The sequence below is a fragment of the Aethalodelphis obliquidens genome, unplaced genomic scaffold (assembly GCF_003676395.1).
Source record: "Aethalodelphis obliquidens isolate GAN/ISIS:26980383/991018 unplaced genomic scaffold, ASM367639v1 scaffold87, whole genome shotgun sequence".
Lineage (NCBI taxonomy): Eukaryota > Metazoa > Chordata > Mammalia > Artiodactyla > Delphinidae > Aethalodelphis > Aethalodelphis obliquidens.
Window position 1 is genome coordinate 7,117,769 of NW_020838031.1, and position 24,787 is coordinate 7,142,555.

The 24,787-nt window shown below is 42.0% G+C and overlaps 1 protein-coding gene across 2 annotated transcripts in view; it reads left to right on the forward strand.

The window, feature by feature from the left end:
- The first annotated feature begins 4,687 nt into the window (after positions 1 to 4,687).
- The window catches only part of MTR (5-methyltetrahydrofolate-homocysteine methyltransferase), an 86,248-nt gene continuing 66,148 nt past the window's right edge, over positions 4,688 to 24,787 (forward strand). The window contains exons 1-5 of one of the 2 annotated variants that reach the window (XM_027094023.1): positions 4,688 to 5,105; positions 13,697 to 13,911; positions 19,571 to 19,660; positions 21,699 to 21,768; positions 23,532 to 23,624. In XM_027094023.1, the coding sequence (XP_026949824.1) occupies positions 5,072 to 5,105; positions 13,697 to 13,911; positions 19,571 to 19,660; positions 21,699 to 21,768; positions 23,532 to 23,624 (502 nt within the window). In that variant the 5' untranslated portion in view covers positions 4,688 to 5,071. The remainder of the gene's footprint in view (positions 5,106 to 13,696; positions 13,912 to 19,570; positions 19,661 to 21,698; positions 21,769 to 23,531; positions 23,625 to 24,787) is intronic. The other variant, XM_027094024.1, reaches the window with a different exon arrangement.

A 24,787-nucleotide genomic window follows, 5' to 3' on the forward strand; every position in this document is an offset into this window, starting at 1 on the left:
TTCATTTAATAATGTCCAGAAAATGATGACTGCAATATTTCTCCAGTAATTTATTCTTGCAAACATTATTTCCTCACATGCCACCATGTGCCAGGTATTAAATGTTTCTGTAGCTATAGCTAGGACCAAACCAGAAAAAGTCTGTACTAAAATAAGACTTTCTTAAACTGAATCAAAGACTTAAGTAAGCAAGGCAAAAGAGCAGGCAAGGCACCTGGCCTACCAGAGCTCAGGAATGTCTTGTACTAACACTCTGGGGATGATGTTTGGTGACCTTTAAACATGAACCCTTTAAACATTAAAGTTTTATCTGTTCCCAAAAGCCAAGTAGGAATATCTCCCATTGAAAATGTAGTATATTTAAAATTCCATGGTTTCATGAATGAAGATAGCATTTGTTTAATTCTAACGACGTGGCAACATTTTATAAACTCGTGTTATTCTGTAAATTAAGGCCAGGGAATCTGAGTAACAATGGAAATTGCAAGCAATTCCATGTGTCCACTTTTCTGCAGAGAGGGCTCTTTCATCAGCTATTCAAGGGCAAGTACTGGCTTACAGATAAAGAAGAGGAATGCTGAAACGAGTTTTCCTGGGATTGAGGCCCAACTGTACCACCTCTTAGAAGTGTGACCTTGGGCAAGTTGTTTAACTTCTCTCTCTCTTCTTTTTTTTCCTTTTTCTTCTTGATTAGTTAAGTGAAGCAGTGGGGGTGGGGAAGGAACAAAGAAATCTGTACCTGGCTGTGATCAATGAATTGTAAACACTGTTACACTCTTGCACTCTGGCCAGCCAACGTCTCTTTACTTTGGTTTTCTCATCAGTAAACAAGGATGATAACAGAAACTAGCTTATAAAGATCCTCCTCCGTGGCACTAATCTTGTTTTATAATGATATATTTGATTATCATTTGTCATATCCTCTAGGCTGCAGGACCTGGATCTGTTTTGTCTCATTATTTTAGCTTCAATGCCTGGCACATAGCATTGTCAATAAATATTTGTGAAATAAATAAATGCCCCAACAATTCATAGGATTTCAACAATTAGATCTTCAAAAGCCAGTATAACAAGAACTCTTATCTTTTAATGAGTTTGATAATGTCCCCCAAACCACAGAATTTCTAGGTTTCAACTTGATTATCTTTTTTTTTTTTTTTTTTTTTTTTTTTTGCCACCCCACGCAACTTGCAGGACCTTAGTTCCCTGGTCAGGGACTGAACCCCGGCCAAGGCAGTGAAAGCACCAAGTCTTAACCACTGGACCGCCAGGGAATTCCCCAAAACTTGATTATCTTAATTGCACTTCACCTTCCAGTCTGAGCCAGAAAACAATACTGGCTAGTTCACTTAATTCTTTTAAATCACCTGTATATTGAAATTTTAAAAGAAAACCAAAGCAAAATACTAACTGGTTTAGGTTGCTGAACTTGAGATTAGTTTAGATCGCATTGAACTTTAACCAGTTTCCTTTTTGGTTATGAGAAAAGAATTCGTTCTTCATGTACTCTTTTCAATTTAAAAATTATTTCTGGGACTTCCCTCGTGGTGCAGTGGTTAAGAATCCGCCTGCCAATGCAGGGGACATGGGTTTGAGCCCTGGTCCGGGAAGATCCCACATGCTGTGGAGCAACTAAGCCCGTGCACCACAACTACTGAAGCCCGCACGCCTAGAGCCCGTGCTCCACAACAGAAGCCACCACAGTGAGAAGCCTGGGCACCGCAACGAAGAGTACCCCTGCTCACCACAGCTAGAGAGAGCCCACGCACAGGAACGAAGACCAAATGCAGCAAAAATAAATAAATATAAAACAATAAAATAGCACCCATATTAAATGAAGTGTAGGTTAAAAAAAATTAAAAAAATAAAAATTATTTCTGATTTCCCTCCATGTTTAGGACACAAATTTCCAGGATTCAAAGACAGAACTTTAAAAAGTGTTTGTCAGAGCACTTTCCCCTCCTTATACCTAATTTATAAGTCAGATAGATTAGCAATTATCAATTTAGCTCTCAATTCAACATCTTAAGTACCAGATTCCTGTCTATTAAACAAAAATACTTGACTACTCTTAGGCAAAACCAAAAGAAAAAAAAATAGAAAAAAACCAAAACAAATGAAAAAACCAACCCCTCACAAACAATAAGAACAACCCCCCCCCCCCCCGAAACCAAAAAATCCAAGTCAAAGAAGAAAAAAACAAAAAACAGAACACATTGCATTTTCTGAGAAAGTTTTAAAATAATTCTTACAATTACCTACAGGGGAGAATCCTTCCTTGTCTCTTCCAGCTTCTGATGTTTGCTGGCAATCCTCAGCATTCCTTGGTTTTCTCGACGAAAAATTGATTAGTCGATCTAAGAAAGAAACAGAAATTTTTATCTGAGCCAAATTTGAGGATTATAACCGGGGAAAAGCATCTCGGAAAGCTCTGAGAACTGTACCGCCCGTTAGAAGTAAAGGCACTGTTACCTAAGTTGTTTGAGACAGAGGGCTGTACATCAAATGACCTATTATTGACAGTTTACATAATCCAGATCTGCAAGTACAAGGTGGTGGGTCATGTGACCCCTTACAAGCTCAGGAAGGAATGTTATCTTTTAAGGAGTTGTCTTGGTGCTGGGAGAATGTTGCTCTTTATGGTTGAGCAGCATCCTGCTGATGTGGAAGGTTTGGTCCATGCATAATGTAGACACAATGCACAGTGACGGGAGAGAGGAGGCCAAAGGGCAGAGAAGAATTTTGTATGTTTCAATTTTTCTTGTCTGGCCATAAACTATGAATTTTACTTCACAGTTTGTAGCTGCATCACACCAACATCTGCCTTCACTGTCACATGACTGTTTTCTTCTTGTGCATCTCTCTCCTTTTCCTATAAGGATGCCACTCTGCTCCTGTATGATTTCATGTTAATTACATCAACCACCACCCTATATCCAAATTTATTCACATTCTAAAGTACCGGAGTTTAGGACTAACCTCAACATATCTTCCTGGGAGGACACAATTCAACCCACACGAGTATTCTTGGAACTTTTAAGTTGTGTGAGTTTTTGTAGTAGGAATTCACTGCCGCATTAGGCATCATGTATCCCTTAAATCTTGTTCCCCTTTTACAACTAAGAAAATAGTGAATTTGGTCAGTTTTATCTGAGAAAGTAAACTTCTGATGACTTGCTAACAACAGAGACTGATATACAATACCTGGAATTTTTACTAGGATAGGGGATAGTAAATGACTAGGTGCTTTTAAGATTACTTTTCAAGAGAGACATCAACAAACTTGGAGAGAGAGGTGAAAAATTTTAAACTAGCCCTTACAATCTTAACAAGACCTTCAGCTATTCAGGGATATCCCCTCCCTCTCACACTCTTGTTTCATTCTCTCCCCACTCACTCCATTTTCCCCCCTCCAGGTATTACCGTCCTTGGTAAGGATGCTATACACATTACTATAATTTTGTAGATTTCAACAATTGAGGTACAATTACATACAGGAAAATGAGAAAGGCAAGCAAACTTGTGCTCTTTCTGAAAGTTAGTAGGCTTCATTATTTTGTCTCTATTTTATTTTATTTATTTATTTTTTGCGGTACGCGGGCCTCTCACTGTTGTGGCCTCTCCCGTTGCGGAGCACAGGCTCCGGACGCGCAGGCGAAGCGGCCATGGCTCACGGGCCCAGCCGCTCCGCGGCACGTGGGATCTTCCCAGACAGGGGCACGAACCCGTGTCCCCTGCATCGGCAGGCGGACTCTCAACCACTGCGCCACCAGGGAAGCCCTATTTTATTTTTTCTAGATTCATTTGCTTTTCCTCCTAGCATGCTTAGCCGTACACAGCTGTCTTTTATTTTCAAATTCTCTCAAGAGCTGTGTTCTACCTGGGAGTTTCTCCCAACTGGAATGGCCTTAGCTGGCACACACCTTTCCTTCAGAACTCAGCGTCTTCTTCGAAACCTTCCCTTGGGTTTCTGAGTTCCTTTGGCACAATGTATGTGATTCTTTTTATTTTTCCCTGTTCAATTACTAGTCTTAACCAGACTGAGTTCTTCCTCTTAAGACAAAGGTGGGGGGTGTGATGTACCTTGTCTGTCTTTGCATTCCAAGTGTGTAGCCCAAAGCCTGACACATAGTGCGCGCTCAATAAAAGTTTATTGTCAGTAAGTGACAATTAACACGCATATATGTACTTCATAGTTTTCCCTGCGCGTTCACACGATCTTATTTGATCCCTACTACAACCTTATAAAATAGTAATTATCACCACCCTATCATTTCCTATTTTATTAAGTGTAGAGTAGAGACGAAGAAGTTAAGTATCTTGCCCCGCGCCAGTCAACAGTAAAGCGTGACTCGCACCTGGTTTTCCAAGACTCCCAAGTACCGGGCTCTTGACATCATACAACATGTTGAGGTCAGCGCCAACTTCACACCAGGATTTAAACTTGGGGAGACCCGCTGCGGCCGCACTTTCGGACGCAGGGCTGAGATGCGCAAAGCCTCAGAGGGGCACCTGGGACCCTGGACTACAACTCCCAGAAACCCCTGGGGGCAAAGCCTCAGGTGAGTGGTTGAGATCTAGCAGCCCATAGAGCCGCGACGAGCTCCTACAGACCAATCACGGGCCGGAAGGGCGGGTCCTCCCACGCTGAGGCTGGATTGCGCGCAGAAACTAACAGTATTCTGAGTTTCCCCAAACCCTGAGGGGACTCAGAGTCTCGGCCGGCGCCTCGGCCGCCACGTCGTCCTCCTTTTCGGGTCTATCCCGCGCCCTCCCGGAGACCCGGCCTCCGGTCGCGCGGGTCTAGCCGCCAGGCCCTTGCCGAGGACAGGCCAGGTGGCCGAGAAGAAAGCACGTGCTTGAGCAGTGGTCTGGGCCAGGGGTCCGCCTGTCGTCGCCGCGCCGCGCCAGGGTCCTGAGGGGAGGCCCCTCCCTCAGTGTCCCCCGGACTCCGGCCTTCTGTGAACCACTGGCCCCGCGCTGGCTGGCGTGGTTCTGGGCCGTCACGTGTGGAGGGAGGGTGCGTCTTCCCCGCCGCGTCCCCGGCCCGAGGAGGAGAGGACTCCGCAGCATGTCCCCCGCGCTCCACGACCTGACGCCATCCGGTAACGCTACGACCCGCTCTCCGCGCTTCGGTGGTTTATTGCCTCCTAATCCCTGGGGTGATTCAGTCACCACCCGGAGACACCTGGTTAGGTTTCCCCATGGGCGGGCGGCGCCTTTGAACTTGCGGAGGAGCCCCGAGGTACCACGTTTTCTTGCTGCGTTCCTTCCCTCCACCCACTTCCCCCTTCCTCCCCAGGCAAACCAACCATCAAATCCGTAGAGCACACCCCCTACCCGCAATGCCCCCGAAACACATTCTGAACGTCAAGGTAACTACACTTTGCAGTTTGACGTAGCGTATTCCTGCAGGGCCCTATGGAAGTTTTGCATGATTGAACGTTCTCATTCAGCATATGTTTACTGAGCACCTAAGCCAAAGAAGGTTCAGGCGCTGAGAGGTAAGGAAGCCCAGAGAACTATTTAAAACTGCGTTGAAGTTTTATTTTCCACTTCGGGGTTAGAGCAGTAGTTCTGCAAACTCCAGTGTGCATAGAATCACTATGTTAAAATAGATTAGCAGGTACACAGTAGGTCGGGATGTGGAGTAATAATCCTGAGTGATTATGATGTTGGTGGCTCCGGCATCAACAATGAGGGGAAAAAAAACGAACAAACTAGTTTAGCACAAGAACAGAATATATTTTCAGCTTTAAAATGAGCTCTGGGCCTTTAATGCCGTCCCTGATTATAATTTGTGGACAAATACACCCATAAAAACATGTGAGGTATGAAGTAGAAAATGAAGAAACAAGAGAATCAGTAATAAGGACGGAACAGTAGCAATGCTATGACAGATGATGCTGTTCAGCTCAGGGAGGAGCGTGAAGACTGAATTCATAACTCAGAAATTTTTCGGAGGTGAGCTAGTGACCCTTTAGATTGTAAGGTCCTGATAAATGGGACCGTTAGAATTGTTCATGAAACAAGTGGAACTATGACTGAGAAACATTTGATCACTGTTGCTATAAAGTAAGACCTGTATCTCTCACAGGGGTGTCATTTATTTATTTGAACAATATCTCTTACCGATGACTTGTGGCACTCCCCTCCCCGTTTAATTAAAAAAGGAGGTATGTGATTTCCCTCATCCAGCAGCAAAATGCCTCTAAAGATTTAGAATAGTTTGAATACTGAGTGATCTTTGTACAGCAGATGAAAGGAAAATTGTTGAGTATTTGAATCTAGCTCAGCTCCCTGACCCCAAGGCTCACTTCTGCTGCTTCTCTCAGTGTGGGCAGCCTGTATGTTGGGGTGAGAATCAGGTTTTAACTTCCTAAAAACCCTTACTTAGTTACTTATTGGTGTCCAGTCTTAGTGAAGCTCTTTAATGAAGAACTGGGAATTCTTGAATCTCGAGGTCAGGCCTTAAGCCTAAATGTCCATGACCTCAGACCATGGTTGTACCCGCTTAGGAAAGAGGCTGGTGGGCTAGCAAATACTTCTTGTGAGAAAAGTTTAACTACAGCTTCTAAACATTTCTTAGTTTCATCCTTGCTATCAATGTTATCTGGAACTCAGTTGTTAAGTGATTAATGAAAGAATGACTAAATGAGCCAGTGAATTGATATCAGCCAGTTACCTGATTCTAATTCTTCCCTGTCTTATTAAAATCAAAGCGGAAATAGTATATTTCAGAAATGGAACATTGCACAAGCAGAGAGATGTCTACAAAGTGTAGCAAGTTGGTGCAACCTAGAAGTTAGAGATTCAAAAATGAAGTATCTTGCAAGGGACTTATAGGGCAGCAGTAAGATAGTCTTTAATATAGTAAAGTCAGGAAACTGCTGAGAATGTGTTGGGATCATTTTTTTACAATGCAGAAAATGAAAACTTCTTTTCCTTGCTCTGTGTGTTCCCCAGTTAGTGCAGTGGATATGGGAGTCCTAAATAAATGAGCTACATGGGATCATTCTATCCCCAGAGGAAATGTGTTCCTGACACTAATTTATTACCTAAAATCCTGTGTATTAGGGGTTTATTTGTTTATGCCTTCATCTTGTCATTCTTCAGGATGGTTCTTAAAGGTGATAGTATCTGACTTACCCACCTCAACATCTAATTGGTGTTTTAACCAGTTAACCCATGTTTGTTTATTCTTTGGAACACTTATTATGAATCACAGTATTATTACTGGGAAATAAAACGTTAGTGGTAGAAAAAAAATCACCCAAATAAACAAAATACATTGTCTAGGTCCTCTCAAACTGGGAAAAATACTATGATCTCTTAGGCTCGCTAGATAAGGACTCTCTCTTCTGGACTGCATATCTATATAATACATATATATGTTAAACTTAAAGGTATTTCTGAGACACTGTTGTAACTAGTCAGTTAAATGAAGGACCTGCAAAACTTCTACTGTGAAAGATGTTAGGGAGAATCTGCTCTGTTTAGAACCTGACTAGTCAGGAGTAAAATGTACAGAATGTACAGAATGTTCTAGGGCTTCCCTGGTGGCGCACTGGTTGAGAGTCCGCCTGCCGATGCAGGGGACACGGGTTCGTGTCCCGGTCTGGGAAGATCCCACATGCCGCGGAGCGGCTGGGCCCGTGAGCCATGGCTGCTTTACCTGTGCACCCGGAGCCTGTGCTCCACAACGGGAGAGGCCACAACGGTGAGAGGCCCGCGTACCACAAAAAAAAAAAAAAGTACAGAATGTTCTAGACCTAATGAACTAAATACAGATAAATACCAGAGGTTTGATTTGTTGTTTTTGTTGTTTATGGGAGAGCAGCATTTCAACAAATGCTCACCCTGCCAAGGGAAAGGAGAATTGTTAAGGTGACTTACTCTTATGAGAAGGTTCTGGAGGAGCAATGGTGATGAGAAGCCAGTGAAAGATAATCCCATACTGGAAAGTCTTGCGGAACACATAAAGATTAGAACAGTGAACACATATGCTAACAAATATGGGAGGAGGATCTTTTAGTTTCTCTTATGGTAAATCTTACGTTATCCCCCAAAGGATAAATAAACGTGGAAAATGTAGATGCATTGGATTTTTAAGGACCTCAGTTGCAGAGGAGTTTTGTGTTCAATCCTTACAATTTCCACTCATATTTTTTTTATTATGTGTTCCCTTTTGCCTCTATTTTCTGTTCACAATTCTCTTGCTCCTGTTTCACATATTTCCACGTATTTGTACATTTCCTTGTAGACTCTAGTCTGTGTATGTATTTTTAATTCATATAAATATAAACCTGGTAGTTAGTCATTTCTAACTTTCTCCCTCAATATTCTGTCTGTACAGTAGAGCAACACAGAGGTAGATCCGGCTGCCACCCAGCAGTATTCTGCATGAGCATCCTGCACATTTGACTTTGCCATTTCCCAAGGTTGTCTGCAACTTGCCACTTCTATAAACATCCTCTGATTTGTTCTCTGTGGATCGATGGAGACTTTGTTTGGGAAATACCAGGAGTAAGATTGTTGGGTTTTCCTCATGCTTAATTTTACTGACTCCTGCTAGGCTGCTCTCCACAATGGCTGTATCTGTCTATGTTCCAAAAAGCAAGAGTTCAGATTTTCTTTGGCATTATCCAGTCTTCTAATTATTGCCCATCCATTGTGTATATATTGGTTTTGTCTTGTTTTAATTCCTGTCTTTTTGATAGTTAATGAGTTGGAGCATCTCTTCATATACTTGTTGATTGTTCAATTTTTCCTTCTCTTGGTTTGCTTATTCACATCTTTTGCCCATTTTTCTATTTGATTTCTTATTGATTTGTAGGAGCTCCTGGTACATAATAGATGTTAGTCCCTTTCACTTACACCTTTTTTTTTTTTTTTAATTTTTTTTTCTTTGGCCGTGCTGTGCTGCTTGTGGAATCTTAGTTCCCTGAGGCGGAATCTTAGTTCCTGCTTAGTTCCCTGAGCAGGAATCGAACCTGGGCCCCCAGCAGTGGAAACGCAGAGTCCTAACCACTGGACTGCCAGGGAATTCCCAGTCCCTTTCAGTTATAGACATTGCAGAATCTTCCTCCAATTCATAATCTGTTTATTACTTTTGTCTGTGGTGACTGTCATTTAACAGAAATTCTTAGTTTTTATGTAATCAAATTCACCTTTTTTTTTTTAACATTATAGATTGAGCTTTTTGAGTCTTTGGAAGTCTTTCCCTATGCTAAGTAATAAAGATATTCTATATTTTACTTTCCTTATTTTATTATATTGTTTTGTAGTATATCATAGTATTTGGTAGGCCAAATAATCTCTTCCTACTTTTTAAAAGTTAACTTAGCTCTTTCTGGACTTTTAGTCTTCCACATAAGTTACAGAGTAAGTTTATCAAGTTTCTCATAAAAATTCACATGTTTTGTCTAGAGTTTACAAAAAACCTTTGATCTCTTACATATGTGATGACTCTTAACAAGATATCACAGTTTGTATGTGTGGGGATGGGGTTGTTTTATGGTAAATAGTGAACTATCTTTTTTTTTTCTGGCTTTGCCACGCGGCATGCGGGATCTTAGTTCCCTGATCAGGGATCGAATCTGTGCCCCCTGCAGTGGAAGCCCAGAGTCCTAACCACTGGACGGCCAAGGAAGTCCCTATAGTGAACTGTCTTACAGATTGAAAACAATCTATATTTCTGATTTGAGAAGTGAATACAGTGGAGGCCTCATGAAAAAATGCTTAGACTTCTTATGAAAATGGGAGAAGTGAGGTGCACTCCATTGTCAGATTTGCAGTGAGTAGAGAAAAGCCAAACCAACACTGATGAGCTAGACCAGGGTGGGAGGAGGTGGGGCATTTCTTATGTTGTTAAGTTAATTTCTCCTTTCTTCTTCCTGTCTCCTTAAGCATCTGTGCACGTGGTCAGTGGAGGAGATAGAAGGACAAAGACATGTAAATAATATGATACTGATTGACTATTTTGCTGATGCGAAAGGCATATTTCATTGTGGAAAAGACTGGGTTTTTTTTCCTAGAAGGTTTGAATACTTTTTAAATTTCAGATGCATCACTTACTCCCCCCCCCCCCCCACCATGTCCACACCCTGTGCGCCCACAGTTGGGTGATTCAGTCACACCTACTTAAGCTCACATGCTCTTATTTCAGGGTGGATTGCAGCTGCATTCTTTTAAGAAAAAAGGAACTCAGTTGAGCATATAGGTTAAAGTTTTTAATCTTCTCTCTTCTTATTCCCCATCTGAAAGGATCTCCATTTAAAAGTTTTCACCAAGTATTGTCTTCCCTCTGCCACATTCATGTTCATTTCCAAACCTGTAAACATGCCATCCCTGCTTCCTGCCCCAAGATGAACAGAGCTGATAGCTTCAGGCTTATGTGATGCTTTTTCATGGTCTGCTGGACACTGTAGTATATAGAAAGCAACCTTTAGAGTTTCAAGCCCAGCTCCACTTTTTATCAGCTATGCAATAATAATGACATAGTAAGAGTCATTAACATTTACGGGCTGTTTATGTGAAGGATATATGTCTCATTTCATGACTTGTGTGATTTGAGAGTCCCAGCTGTTAACATCTGAAATTTGCTTTCAAACACATTGTTTCATTCTCTTATCACACTTTCTGTGATAAAGGCGGGGCATATCTTGTCCAAAACCCCATAGCTACTTATGAGAGTGAGGACTAAAACCCCAATTTCTTGGCTTTTTTTGTCGTCACCATTAACTTAATCATGTCAAATTCTGGGTGCTTATTAGCTGATAGGACAACCACATCATGGGGTGTCCAAATTAATGCCACACCTGAATTGCCTTTTTTGACTTTAGCTGGAAATGACTGGACCACTGCCGGATTGCCTACCAATCTTTCTATTATACATGTCTCAATAAGCCCTGCTTTTCTTCACATTCCCAGGAAGTGATTTTTTTCCTTTGGTACTTGAAGTACTACTGGTCAGATCATTGGATCTTAACTTTGTTCCTTTTTCAGGAAGAGTTTTCTTTCACCTGTCAGTTCAATAAACAGAATTAGCCAGTGAGTTGGTTTTGGAAAGGGATAGTAAACCCTGAAATAAGCATAATGTCCTTTGGGAAAGAAACCAGATATTGGCAAATTTGCCTTGGGGGTTGCTAGAGCAAACCTTTCTGAAGCCTATTAGGAGTAGATCAGTCAAAATAGCTCTGTAGCCATCATTTAGCTCCTGTTTCTGTATTGAGTACCTAAGACTCTGGACAGTAAGACAGCGCTGGCTTGTAAATTTGCACCCAATGCCAGCTTACAAATCTTCATACATTACTGGTTTGGGTTTTAGATGACCTTCTCTTCTTTCTCATCTTTCCTCACTTTTTTGCTGTCTCAATTAAGGAAAGAGTTACTGAACACTTAGGTGTCAGGTACTGTCCTTGGTATTGCTAGGGACAGCGATTAGTTGGTGTAGTCACAGTCTTTTCCTCCAAGAGGCTCAAATAGCTTAGAGCCAGCTGCATTTTATTCCAGCTTTGTTCCTCTTTTAGGGAGCACAGAAGGCCATGTTGACAGCAGAGGTGGGTGTCATTGTGATTTGTGGTGAATAACTTGTAAGTTTGGTGGGCAGTAAGGGATTTTTTTTTTTTTTTTTTTTTGCGGTACGCGGGCCTCTCACTGTTGTGACCTCTCCGGTTGTGGAGCACAGGCTCCGGACGCGCAGGCTCAGTGGCCATGGCTCACGGGCCCAGCCGCTCTGCGGCATGTGGGATCTTCCCGGACTGGGGCACGAACCCGTGTCCCCTGCATCGGCAGGTGGACTCTCAACCACTGTGCCACCAGGGAAGCCCGGCAGTAAGGGATTGGTGAAGGTTTTTGAGCAAGGGAAGCAGCTGGTTTAAACTTGTACTTTAGGAAGATGAATCTGGTCGTGGTGCATAGGATGGGTTGGAATGTAGGGTGACCAGGTACAGTCACCCCGGTGGTCATAATCTCTTACCTTTGTAGGACACTTGATTTTTTACAAAGCATCTTCATATCTGATCCCATTTAACCCGTAAGACAACTCCATGAGGTAGGATGAGCAGGTATTGTTATTCTCAGTTTTCATGGATGCAAACTGAAGCTCAGAGAGGATCTGTGATGGCTGGGATGTGTAGTAAGGGCTTGAAGAAAGGGTGGCACTGGGGATGGAAGGTGGGCCCAATGTGAATGCTTTTTTGGTTTTTGGGGGTTCTTTTGGCCATGCCACTTGGCATGTGGAATCTTAGTTCCCCGACCAGGGATCAAACCCATGCCCCCTTTCTGTAGTGGAAGTGCGGAGTCTTAACCACTGGACCACCAGGGAAGTCCATGAATGGCATTTTGGATGCCAGATCTATAGGGCTTGAGATCTGAGTAGATGCTGGTTATCAGGGCGAGTGAGGAGTCAGTTGACACTGAGGTTGTCAGGTCAGGCTTCTGGGAAGGGTGGTGCCATTCACAGAAACAGGAAGAGCAGACAGGAAATTTGGCAGGTTTGGATTTGGATAATAGATTGAGGGGCAGGTGGGTATTCTAGGGGGCCGTCACAGGTGGACACCTTGAAATCTGGGTCTAAGATTGGAGCCAGTGTTTGAGAATTCGAAGGTCGTGGGTGCCTTTGGAGAGTAATTGCGGTAGAGAGGCAGAGGAGGAAGCCACAGCGAGAAGACAGGTTGAGCTAGAGCTGCCCGGGGTTGGCGGGGGTGGGGGGGTGGGGGGCGGAGTTGGAAGGGAGGAGCAGTGGGAGGTGTGGGTGGAGCTGGTCAAGTGCTCTTCTTTAGGTGCAGAGGGAGCCGAGCTGCAAGAGGATTTTGAGGTGGAGGGGGGTGAATTTGAGGCGCTCCCCAAAGAAGACTCTTTTGTACAGGATTAGGTGAAATCACCTGTGAGTGAAAAGGATGAGAAGGATTTGGTGCCAAAAGCAAGCAGAGGTTTGGGACAGCAGGTGTGGGAAGTGTTGAGAGCGCCGAGAAAAGGTGAACCAAACGAGAGGCTCCATGTTAGGAATTTTCAGTGACTCCAAACAGCATGGTTTTGTGGCTTTCCAGTAGTTCTTGGAGACCATAAAGTAGGATTGGAAGGAGTAGGCCTTGGGGCTTTTGAGGACCGGGAATTAGGAGAAGTCAAGGGCACAGGGAGAGTTGAGAATCTCCAGGGTGTTAAGCAGCCATCGGTCCGGAGGTGGAGCAGGGGTGAGGAAAACCCTGTGTGTAGGCTACGTGAGTTCTGGCAGTAGGTGGGAGAGACCGTCAAAGTTAACAGTCTAAATGGCAGTTTGGAATTATTGATGGCTTTCAATTATCAAGCTAAATCTCCTTATTGAGGGGACACATGCACAGAACCAACAGAGAGCCCTAAAGATGTTCTCCGGCAGGTGGCCTGGCCTTGTTAACACTGGGCTCTTTGCTGCCTGTTTTGCTCATCTTCGAAACAGGAACAACTGGAGCCTACTTTAACCTTGGTGTCGTGCTTTACCAGTGATTCTGTGCTTTGTAGAGTGTCCTATTTCATTAAGCATTGTTATTTAAACATTCTGGGGCAGCATTTTTCAAATGCCTCAAGGTTACAAGCACATGTTTTATGAGCCCCATTTACTCCCTGTTGTGAATTAGTATAATTTAGTCTACACTCCCTCTCCACACACGTTTTCCCCCTTTCATTTTGTAAAGTCCGATTTTCACTTTCTTTAAAGCAGGAATGAAGAAGACCCTGCAGGATGAGATTGACACCATCCTGCGGGAGAGGATTATGGTGCTTGATGGAGGGATGGGGACCATGATCCAGCGGCACAAGCTGAGTGAAGATGACTTCCGAGGACAAGAATTTAAAGATCACGCCAGGCCCCTGAAAGGCAACAATGACATTTTAAGTATAACTCAGCCCGATGTCATTTACCAAATCCATAAGGTAAAGCATCCCCAGGTTCTTATATTTTCATCCTGTCATTCCAAAAGGCCTTTGGTGTCCTGAGGGCAGACCACTGGGCCAAGTGCTCTGGGGGAGAGAGAAGAAAGGGGTGATTTGTTCAGACAGAGGTGGCTTATTCAGAAAGCAGGTTTTGGGCACCATGTAAAAGTCGTATTGAGCATTCAAGATAAGGAAATGAGGACGGCAGGTTTTCTGCCTTTGAGGCATTTCAACGACAGTGAAAAACCATAAAATCCTGGACAAATTAGGGTTTTTACCTACACTAACTTATTTAAGTCACCACAACAGCCCTGATGAAGTAAAACTGAAAGGTAGTTGTTACTCTCATTTTGTAGATTTGGAAACTGAGCACCTCAGAGTCTAAATAACTTGCCTGACGTTACAGAGGTTTACTGACTTGAAAACCCGTGTTCTTTCATGCCATTTTCCTGTCTTTAATAAAAATGACTAGCCTTGGTCAGGGAACTAAGATCCTGCAAGCTGTGTGGCATGACCAAAAAATAAATAAATTAATAAAAATGGCTAGCCAACATAAAGAAATCAGAAGCAAGTAACTGAGTATTGCTAGACTTTTAAAATTTAAAAATAAGTGTAGGACTAAATTGTTTCATAGGTTATCATGGGAATTTCATAGGATTATGACTAGAAGAGATAATAAGGTGATTTAATCTGTTTTTCTGGTCTGCATTCAATTTGAAGGACAAACATATTTACCAGGGAAGTGAGAAAGTCTTATCTTTTGGAGAAGGGCATTGTTATAGGTGTTTCAGAGTTTTTTTAAAAAAATTGAGGCATAATTGACAAAGAACATAACATTGGTTTCAGGTGTACAATGTCATGATTTGAAATTTGTATATATTGTGAAACGGTCACCATGGTAAGTCTAGCTAACATCTGTTACCCTACACAGTTGCAATTTTTTTTCCTTGTGATGAGGATTTTTAAGATCTACTTTCTTAGCAACTTTCAAATATACAATACAGTAGTATTAAACATAGTCACCATGTTGTACATTACATCCCCATGACTTATTTATTTTATAACTGGAAGTTTGTACCTTTTGACCCGTTCATCCATTTCCCCTCCCCTCCACCCTCCACCTCTGGCAACCACCTTCCTTCTTTTTTATAGCTCAGTTATATTCCATTGCATATACATATAACATTTTCTTTATTCAGCCATCAGTGGACACTTAAGATTGTCTCCATATGTTGGCAACTGTAAATAATGCTGCAGTGAACGTGGGGGTGCATCTATCTTTTTGAGTTAGTGTTTTTGTTTTCTTTGGATATTACCCAGAAATAGAATTGCTGGATCATATAGTAGTTCTATTTTTAATTTTTTGAGGAACGTGCATTCTGTTTCCCATAGTGGCTGCACAAATTTATATTCCTGCCAACAGTGCGAGAGGATTCCCTTTTCTCCACCTCCCCACCAACACTTGTTATTTCTTATCTTTTTGATAATAGGCATTCTGATAGGTGAGAGGTGATATCGTGTGGTTTTAATTTGCATTTTCCCTGATGATTAGTGATGTTGAGCATCTTTTCATGTACCTGTTGGCCATCTGTATGTCTTCTTTGGAAAAATGTCTATTCAGATCTGCCCATTTTGTTTTTTTGACCGTGCTGCGAGGCATGTAGGATCTTAGTTCCCTGAGCAGGGATCAAACCTGCACCCCCTGCAGTGGAAGTGTGGTGTCTTAACCACTGGACTGCCAGGGAAGTCCTGTCTTCTGCCCATTTTTGAATTGGATTGTTTGGATTGTTTTTTGCTACTGTGTTGTATGAGTTCTTTGTCTATTTTGGATATCCTTATCAGACACATGATTTGCAGATATTTTCTCCCATTCAGTAGGTTGCCTTTTCATTTTGTTGATGGTTTCCTTTGCTATGCAGATGATTTTTAGTTTGATATAGTCCCACTTATTTATTTTTTGCTTTTGTTGCCTTTCAGACTCTTCTTAGAGAAACAAAAACTCAAATGAATCAGTGATTAAATGATTCATTGAGGGTGGAAAGGACCCTTCTCTTGGGTGGTCAAGACTTTGTTCTAGATAAGATGCAGAACGGTTTTCATTTGAAGAAGAACTAGGAATGCCTTTCCTTTGGTCATGATGGAAATTGTAGTTGCTGGAAGATTTTAAATTGGTCCTTGAAGAGTTTTGGTTCTACGAGTTTTTCTGCGAGGCCTGAGACTATGTAGTCAAATTGCATTATAAAATTCCAGTATATTGTGGACTGGGAATGCCATCATGGGTATGAATTGCTTGGCGTGGTTACAAACATCAGTTCTTATTATGCAGTTGGTAAAATCACCACCCTCCCCCAACCCCCGACACCCAGGCCAGCCCATGATGTGTGGCTTTGTCCTCATTCAAGTGGATTATCACTAGAGTATGAGCTTCCTGAGGGCAGGAATTTGGGCCTGCTTTTCACTACTGAATCCCTACTGCCTAAAACAGTATCTTGCACGTAGTAAGTCAGTAAATTTTTTTAAAAATAAATTTTATTTATTTATTTATTTTTGGCTGCGTTGGGTCTTTGTTGCTGCACGGAGGCTTTCACTAGTTGCAGCAAGCAGGGGCTACTCTTCGTTGCGATGCACGGGCTTCTCATTGCGGTGGCTTCTCTGGCTGTGGAGCACGGGCTCTAGGAGCGCAGGCTTCAGTAGTTGTGGCTCGGGCTCAGTAGTTGTGGCTTGCAGGCTCTAGAGCGCAGGCTCCGTAGCTGTGGCACATGGGCTTAGTTGCTCCGCGGCATGTGGGATCTTCCGGACCAGGGCTCAAACCTTTGTCCCCTGCATTGGCAGGTGGATTCTTAACCACTGCGCCACCAGGGAAGTCCCAGTAAATGTTTTTTGAGGGAACGAATCTTTGTCCTGTGAGTTAGATAGGCATGTAGATAGAACAGCAAGTTTCCCAAGATAGGGACATGAAGCAAAAATGACTGTAAATACCATAAGGTGTAACCTAGCTGTCCCATTCGTGGGGGGAATATTGACTAGCTGGAATTCTCTGGATGTAGAGACCGTGTCGTGTTCATGGATGAGGAAGGGGAAAAGACTGGGTTATTTTCACACTTAGTTATTTCTAGTGGAGTTACTGACCATAGAGCTGATCCCCTGATACTTAATTTTAATGGAATGGCCAGGTCCTATTTGAAGTGCAAGTGTCTGACACTAAGCTTTTTTGATTGTAATGTAAGTGCCTGACATTAAGCTTTTGGTTGCAGAGGCATCGTTTCAGAGGCATCCATGTCAATTAACACCCTGCCAGTTGTGTGACACATCTGCTAGCTAAACAGCCAGACCAGGAACCAGGCTTCTCCCAGCCACGAAATACCCTTTTTAGAAAGGGAATTTTCATAACCTCGATGAATTACCCTGCTTTTTCCTTCCTGAGCCCTAATTTCTGCTCTTAGGTTTTAAGTTCTCCAATAAAGAGTGAACCCACAAAACCCTAGGCACCCCTGCATTGACCCCAATAAAGGCAGAACCCCCGGTTTCTCGGTCATTCCTGCCCAACCCCCGCCTTCCCCCAGCTACCTCACTGTATGGCCCGGGCATGCCTGTGAGTAATAAACCTTGATTTTTTCCAAAAGTTCCCTGATGGTTGTTGCTGAGGTGAGTCTTGCAATCATAATAAGAACCAGTAGCGCCAGTGTAGCTGTGGCATTGGCTCGGTCCTGGCTCAGCACAGGCGGTAAGGGCCTATGTGAGTGCATCAGGCATTCCTAGCCCATCACTGTTGATAGGCTGAGACCAACAGGAACCAATATTTAAAACACCTGTTGGTAGCCTGTGGCCTTGCTGTCATTAATGACCTCCTTTAATCTTGACAGCTTTCTATTGATTCATGGGAAAACTGAGGAGAAATTAAGTAGCTTGCCCTTATCACACGTGTTTTAAATTGGTGAGAATAGGCTTAGAATCTCAGGGGTGTCATATCCGGGGCTCATGAGTGGGATATTGTTCTGGGAAAAAAGGTGGAGAGAAAGGGTGAAGAGCTAGAAGAAACACCTTTTAAACTTTATATTATTTAAAATTTTAAATCTACACACAATTGGAGAAAATAATAACTAGGAATTTAGAAATATTTTTTCCCTAATTATAAAGACAATATGTGTTCATCGTTACAAAAATAAAATGTCTAGCTAGATGCTATAGAAAGCATAAAGGAGAAAATTAAAACCACCTGTGATATCGATACCAAGACATAATTGCCATTCACATATTTTAATTTATATTTCAGTCTAGTTTTCTGTGTTTGGATTTTTAAAATTAAATTGGGATTATTATTGCTTCATACTATTTTATAATTTGCATTTTTTACTTAATACCATGAGCCTTAAATATCCTGAGACATGGTTTTAATAACTTTATTATAATCTATTCTACATATATACCATCATTTACTTAACTAACCTTATTCTTAGGCATTAAGGTTGTTTTCAGTTTTTCTTGCTCTTTGTTGAAAAACTGAATTTTAATTTGTTCTTATAAAACAGAACCCATAGATAAGAATAAATTCCCTTTTTACCACTACTCCAAATTTCTGTTTTTTCCCCAGAGATAACCACTTATACTAGTTGATGTATGTCTTTCCAGATCATTTGTTATGCATTTATGTATATGTATATATTATGTATGTACATGTATACATATAGATATCTGTAGAAAACTCAGTACAATTTGTGTGTATGTATGTTTTAAACTTAATGGTGTCATGGTTTACGTATCAGTCAATTTTGTTTTTCTACTCAATACTTTTGGAGATTTTCCGTGTTAGTGTATGTACATATATGTGCACACTTTTTTTTAGCTGCCACATAGCATGTAATAAAATGGACATATTATAGTTTATTTAGTCATTTCCCTAGTGATAGATAGTTGGGATGTTTGTGACTTATTGTAAATGTGTGAATCTTGGTTTTCATTTCCCAGCTCTTCTGCAAACAGTGTCCATCTGCTTAGGTGGGGTTGGGCTTACTCACTATTGGAAAATCAAGAGATTCCAGAATTTTCATCGGATTGAGGTTGAGATGGTGTCCAAAGAGTGAAACAAGGCAGAAATGTTTCAAACAGGGAGAACCGGAGGGCACCGAGGTCCTCAGGGTTTCGTAAGGGTGCAGATGTGGCTCAGAGGGACCAGGAGCTGTGCACTGAAACAACGGTGGTCAGAATCAAGACTGCAGAGATAGTGCCCTTCTCAGCGGGGTTCTCACTGTGCTGAAGCAGAGAGCTGGCAAAGGAACAGAAGGAATGTTCCTTGGCCATCGTGTGCCAGAAGCTTGGTGTGTGATCTGTACCATCATCTGGCCACCCGGTGAAGTAGGGTTAGGGTTATACTATTTTCAAATGAGGAAACTGAAACTCAGAGTTTAAAGAACTTGACTCAATTCACACCACAAGTGAACTTTGTCTGAATTCAAGTTCTGTGTTTATTTGTTCATATCACAGGCCTTTCTGTGAAATCCTTAGGTTTTTTTGCATCCCCAGCCTCTATCTAGTACAGTGCCTTGCACTTAGTAAGTGGTCAAAAGATGTTTGGTGGCCTTGGTGAGGAAAAGACTAGTTTATTGTTGGGGGACAGGGATTCTAAAATTCATAGCATTGACATTACTTTCTCTTGTGGCAGGATTACTTGCTGGCTGGGGCAGATATCATTGAAACAAATACTTTTAGCAGCACTGCTATTGCCCAAGCTGACTATGGCCTCGAACACTTGGTAAGGACTTCATTTTTCCTTGTATCTAAGATATTCATGAGCGTTTGCTGCATTGGTAATTGCTAGTGAGAAAACCAGCCAAAGCTGCAGAGTCAAGCTAATGCCTAGTTATCTATTATTTGTGGTCAGATGCGGAAAATGGTTAGAATCGCTTCTGCTTATACACACAACAGCCCATTCATTTTCCAGCTGCTTTCTTTATGGGCAAGTAATAATCAAATAAAAACGATACTCATTATGCAGTGACTTGAATAAAAGCATAATGATTGGCCATGTGCACAGTTCTGTGAAGCCTTTTTAAGTTGGGGGCCAGATTTGGTTTCCTTTCTTTAAAAAATTGTGGAAAAATACATGTAACATAAAATTTACTATTTTAACCAATTTTAAGTGTACAGTTCAGTGTCATTAAGTACATTCACATTGTTGTGCTACCATTACCACCATCTGTCCGTGGAACTCTTTTCACCTTGTAGAACTTAGACTCTGTACCCATTAAACAATAATTCCCAATTTTCCCTTCCACCTCAGCCCTTAGAAACCACCATTCTACTTTCTGTCTCTATGAATTTAACTCCCCTAGCTACCTTATCTGAGTGGATCATACAGTTTTTGTCCTTTTGTGACTTATCTTGTTTCACTTAGTTTAATGTCCCTAAGGTTCACTGATGATGTAGCATGTATCAGAATATCGTACTCTTTCGAGGTTGAATAATATTCCACCGTATGGATATGCCACATTTTGTTTATTCATTCATCCGCTGAGGGACATGGGCTGATTCCACCTTTTGGCTCCTGTGAACAATGTTACTATGAGCATGGTGTACAGATAATCTGTTCTTCATCCCTGCTTTCATTTCCTTTGAGTATCTATACATAACCAGAAGTAGAGTTGCCGAATTATACACTAATTCAATGTTTAATTTTTGGCGAAACCACCATACTGTTTTCCACAGTGGCTGCATCATTTTGTATACCCACCAATAGTGTACAAGGTTTCCAGTTTTTACACATCTTTGCCAGCATTTGTTTTGTTTTTGTTTTTTCTTGATAGTAAGCATCCTAGTGGGTGTGGGGTAAAGGATTTCATTTCTTTTTAGTCAACAGGATGCTTCCATATTCAAGTTTTGTAAATGGTTAATGATGAAAATATATGGTAGATGCTGAGGTCCCCATTTCTGGGTGGGATTTTTCCAGAACTTGCCTCTGTGTTCATGCACATAGTTCTGAGTTCTCTGACACTGTTTTCCCTTATGGTGATGGGGCTTTGTGAAATCACTTGCCTTGTGGGTTATCAAGGGAATTATTTGAGGGCAGGAGTTGGCAAACATTTTCCGTTAAGGGCCAGACAGTAAATATTTTAAGCTTTGTTGGCTAGTACTGTCTCTTTTGCAACTACTCAACGCTAGCATTATAGTGCAAAAGCAGCAACAGACAATACGTAAATGAATGGGCTTGAGTGTTTTTCGGTAAAACTTGCTGGCATTACTTTGTATGTTTCTGCATGCTTGCTTTATTTCCTAGTGAGAGGGTTCGTGGCCCTTCTCCAAATTCTCAAGAGTTTCATAATCTACAAAAACTTGAGACCCACTGATTCCCACCATTGTACAGTGTAGGAAGCCAGGACCTGGAGGAGTTCCTAAGGGAACCACCCTGGCAGGTAGTGACAGAGCTGGTTTTAGAACCCAGGTCTTCTGTCTCTGAAGCCCCTGCTTTTTCCATTACTATGCTTTTTTCTAACTCAGAATATTTCACTACATCAGCTTATTCTGACATGCCAGACGTCCGGAGATTGCCCTTTTTGCCAGCTGGCTCCTGGTTCTGTGGAAGACCGTAAAAGCAGTTCCCAAAGACTCTTGCCTTTCCTGTTGCCCTCAGGCTGGGGCCGCTGGTAGGCCTTTTTGACTAAGATTTCATTCAGACCTCAAACTAATTCACTCCACCTTTCCTTACTGAATAAAACTGTGTTTTAGAAGGTCATGAATTCCTTATTTTATGGAGGGAAAGAAGGACAAACTAACATTTGCAGTTGATGTGTTAGGCCTACAGGATGAACAAGTGCTCTGCGGGAGTGGCCAGAAAAGCAGCTGAGGAGATAACTCTCCAGACAGGTAAGGAACAGTTTTCTCCTTTTTTTTTTTTTTTTACAAAGATGTTTCCTTTGACATCCTCAGCTATAATATACTGTCCTTACTGCCCCTTTTCCTTTCGCGACAGTTGGCCTACAGCAGCACTGCAGACACCATCACGTACTTGTTTGTAGGTTACTTCTCTGCAGTTTCATAGTCAAGCATTCAGTGTCCCTCTGAATTGACTCTGTTTCCTTGGGCCTTGGGCTCAGGGTTTACGCTGTGTTTACTCTACTGGGTGTTTTATCCTAACTTTGTAGGTAGAACTGTGACTTCCTTGTACATTTACAGCTAAAATGATTTGTCTCCCTTTGGAAGTACGTCTTTTGGTTATTGAGGCACAGCTGTTTTGGTTACATTGGTGATCATTAAGATATTTGATCTTCTCGCTTGAAAGCTTCCCTCACCCCTGTGATTTTGCCTTATTTAGGTAAAGAAAGATTGTCTTTTGAGCATCTTCTACTTCATACCACTAGTGTCTTTGAAGGCGCTGTGTACCACACAAAGAGGGTGGCATGAGAATCAGTCTTACTGGGATTTGAAAAGTGCCTCCCTGAAGTAACTAGCCTCCTGGCTGGCTGCCATAAGAACACTTGGGCACCAGCTGCAGGGGAGGCTTTGAGGGTGGGAAAGGAATGGAAGAAATACCTGCCCCTTAAGATTTGGAAACGTGAAATTATTGCCAACAGGGAAGATGTAAAGCAAAATTGTTGGGAAGTTAGACACAGCATACTGATGAAGACTGAAGCAATTTATAGGAGCTCCGTTTCTGAGAGATAATGTTGAAATCAGAAGGGCATAGACTGTTGCCCCAACAAAGTCACAGGTCAGAGGCTATCAAACCAGCTAAAGCAGGGAAAGACAAGGACGTTTTTCTTACACCCATGTTATTGTTCAGCTTTGGGGAAGATAAAGAATATCGGGGCTTGTAAGCTGTTCAAAGGCTGGGCTATCAGCTAGTGGGTAGTTTGCTCCAGTTAGATGGTAAAGCATAACCACCTGGTTAAAACCACCAAAGGTGATGAGCACTGCGGCCCTGCCCTGTGTTCCCATATGTAAGAAACACAATATCTCCGGCTCCTTTAGAAGCACCTAGACTCTAGCCTAGAGGAAAGCTTATTAAAACATTCATGAAAGAGTTTTAATGTGAGATTTGATCTGCTTCATACTTGAATTTCAGGCTTCATAATTGTTAATCGTGATTTAATATTTTCCCCCAGCAAAGGCCCTGTAGTACAGCAGTGGAGAGCATTTCAAGATCAATGCTACTGTGAAGAACTTTTGCAAAACCTATGTTCACGACCTTCAGGGTTTCTTAAGATTAGGGAGAGAGAGCATTTGTTCAAGCATAGCTATGGTGATAGGAAAGGATTGCTAACTGAAATTCTTTGAAGCCACATGTGTGAGAATTCAGAGTTTTTGGCTTGGCGGTAACATGTGCACATACTTTATATTTCATAATTTCCTCAGTGGGATCCAGGACAGCCTCATAATCAAACATCTGTTTGCAGTAAAATCTATGAATCGTCCACTAAGTGAGGTAAAGACTATAAATAGCCTCTTGTAGTTTAGGAGAGGTCAAGTTTTGTTGTCAAATGAATTAAGGAGAAAAGTGGGGCTTTTGTGCTTTTTGGATTTCAGAGTTACGGACAAAGGATTGTATACCTGTGTTCTAGGGGAAATCTGATAGCGTATTAACTTATGAGCTGTTTAGAGATTTCACACTTGTTTTTCTTTTCCTAAAGGAATTAAGAGGTATGTGGCAGGAGCTCTGGGTCCAACTAACAAGACACTCTCTGTGTCCCCATCTGTGGAAAGACCAGATTACAGGAACATCAGTGAGTATGAGATATAATCATTGACCTTGGGCAAGTACCTCTGTGTTTCAGTAATCTATAAATCTGTAAAATGGGGCCAATACCAGCATCTACTTAAGGATTATTGTGACTTAAGGGCTTACAGCAGTCCCTGGAATGTAGTAGACATTAAGATAAAAAGTGAGCTAGTATTAGTCATAGTATTAGTATTACTCATTTTGAGCCTGCTTTCAAAGGTGCATGTTGTTGTGTTTGGGCTTCTTTATGAGCTGCGGAAATGAAACCAATCAAAATAAAACTTTAAACTGAGAAGTTGAGCAAATATAGATACCAGGCCTTGGTCAGTTATAGGATAACCCACTAGACTCCCACTTTATTTATCAGAAAACAGTCTAAGCTATATATGCATGCTAGCATTGTAAACGTTGTAAACCACCATCTGTAAGCATACTGCATTGAGAGTGTATGAAAAGTCTAGAAATCTAGGGCAATTTCTTAAGCATCAGACTACAAAAAAACAAAAAGTATTGAATGATTAGAGCAGAATAGTAATGATGCTATGCGTGGTAATGAGTTCTGTGTAGAAGGCAAGTTCAGGCAAGTGTGGATTGTAGGTTTTGGTGACAGATACCACACTTTCCACCGGGGGTTGCTCATTCTGGGCTGACGTGTGGCAGTGAGGAGCTAACGTTTCCTGTCTCTTGTGCTGAATAGGATGAAGTAGGCTTCTCTATTGAATATATGAGCATCTTTTCTTTCTTGGGTGAGAGATCAAATGGGGAGAGGGGTGACCTCTCAGATGGAAGTAGACATTTCTAACAAAAATTTTATCTAGGAGTGATTAGACACTTTCGTGTTTGAGAGTGAAATTGCCCCCCAGGCAGGTTTCTTCTCTGACAGAGTTGGTGTCAGAGGGCAGGAGCAAAATCTACAGGACCGCAGACTTTTACCTTAGAGGGTGTGAGAGAATGTGATGCAACCGGTGTTGTATCCAGATCAGTGTGACACGTTTCTCCTGTTGTTCCTCACACTCATCCCTGAATTGATTAACACCATCCCTGGAAAGATCTATATTAAAGATCTTAAAAGTAAGAGCCAGGGCTCAAGAAATCAAACACCTTTCCACCCAGCCACTCATTCTCGGCTCACACATGGGAAGTGAGCCGTGTGCTAAGTGCTTAGGA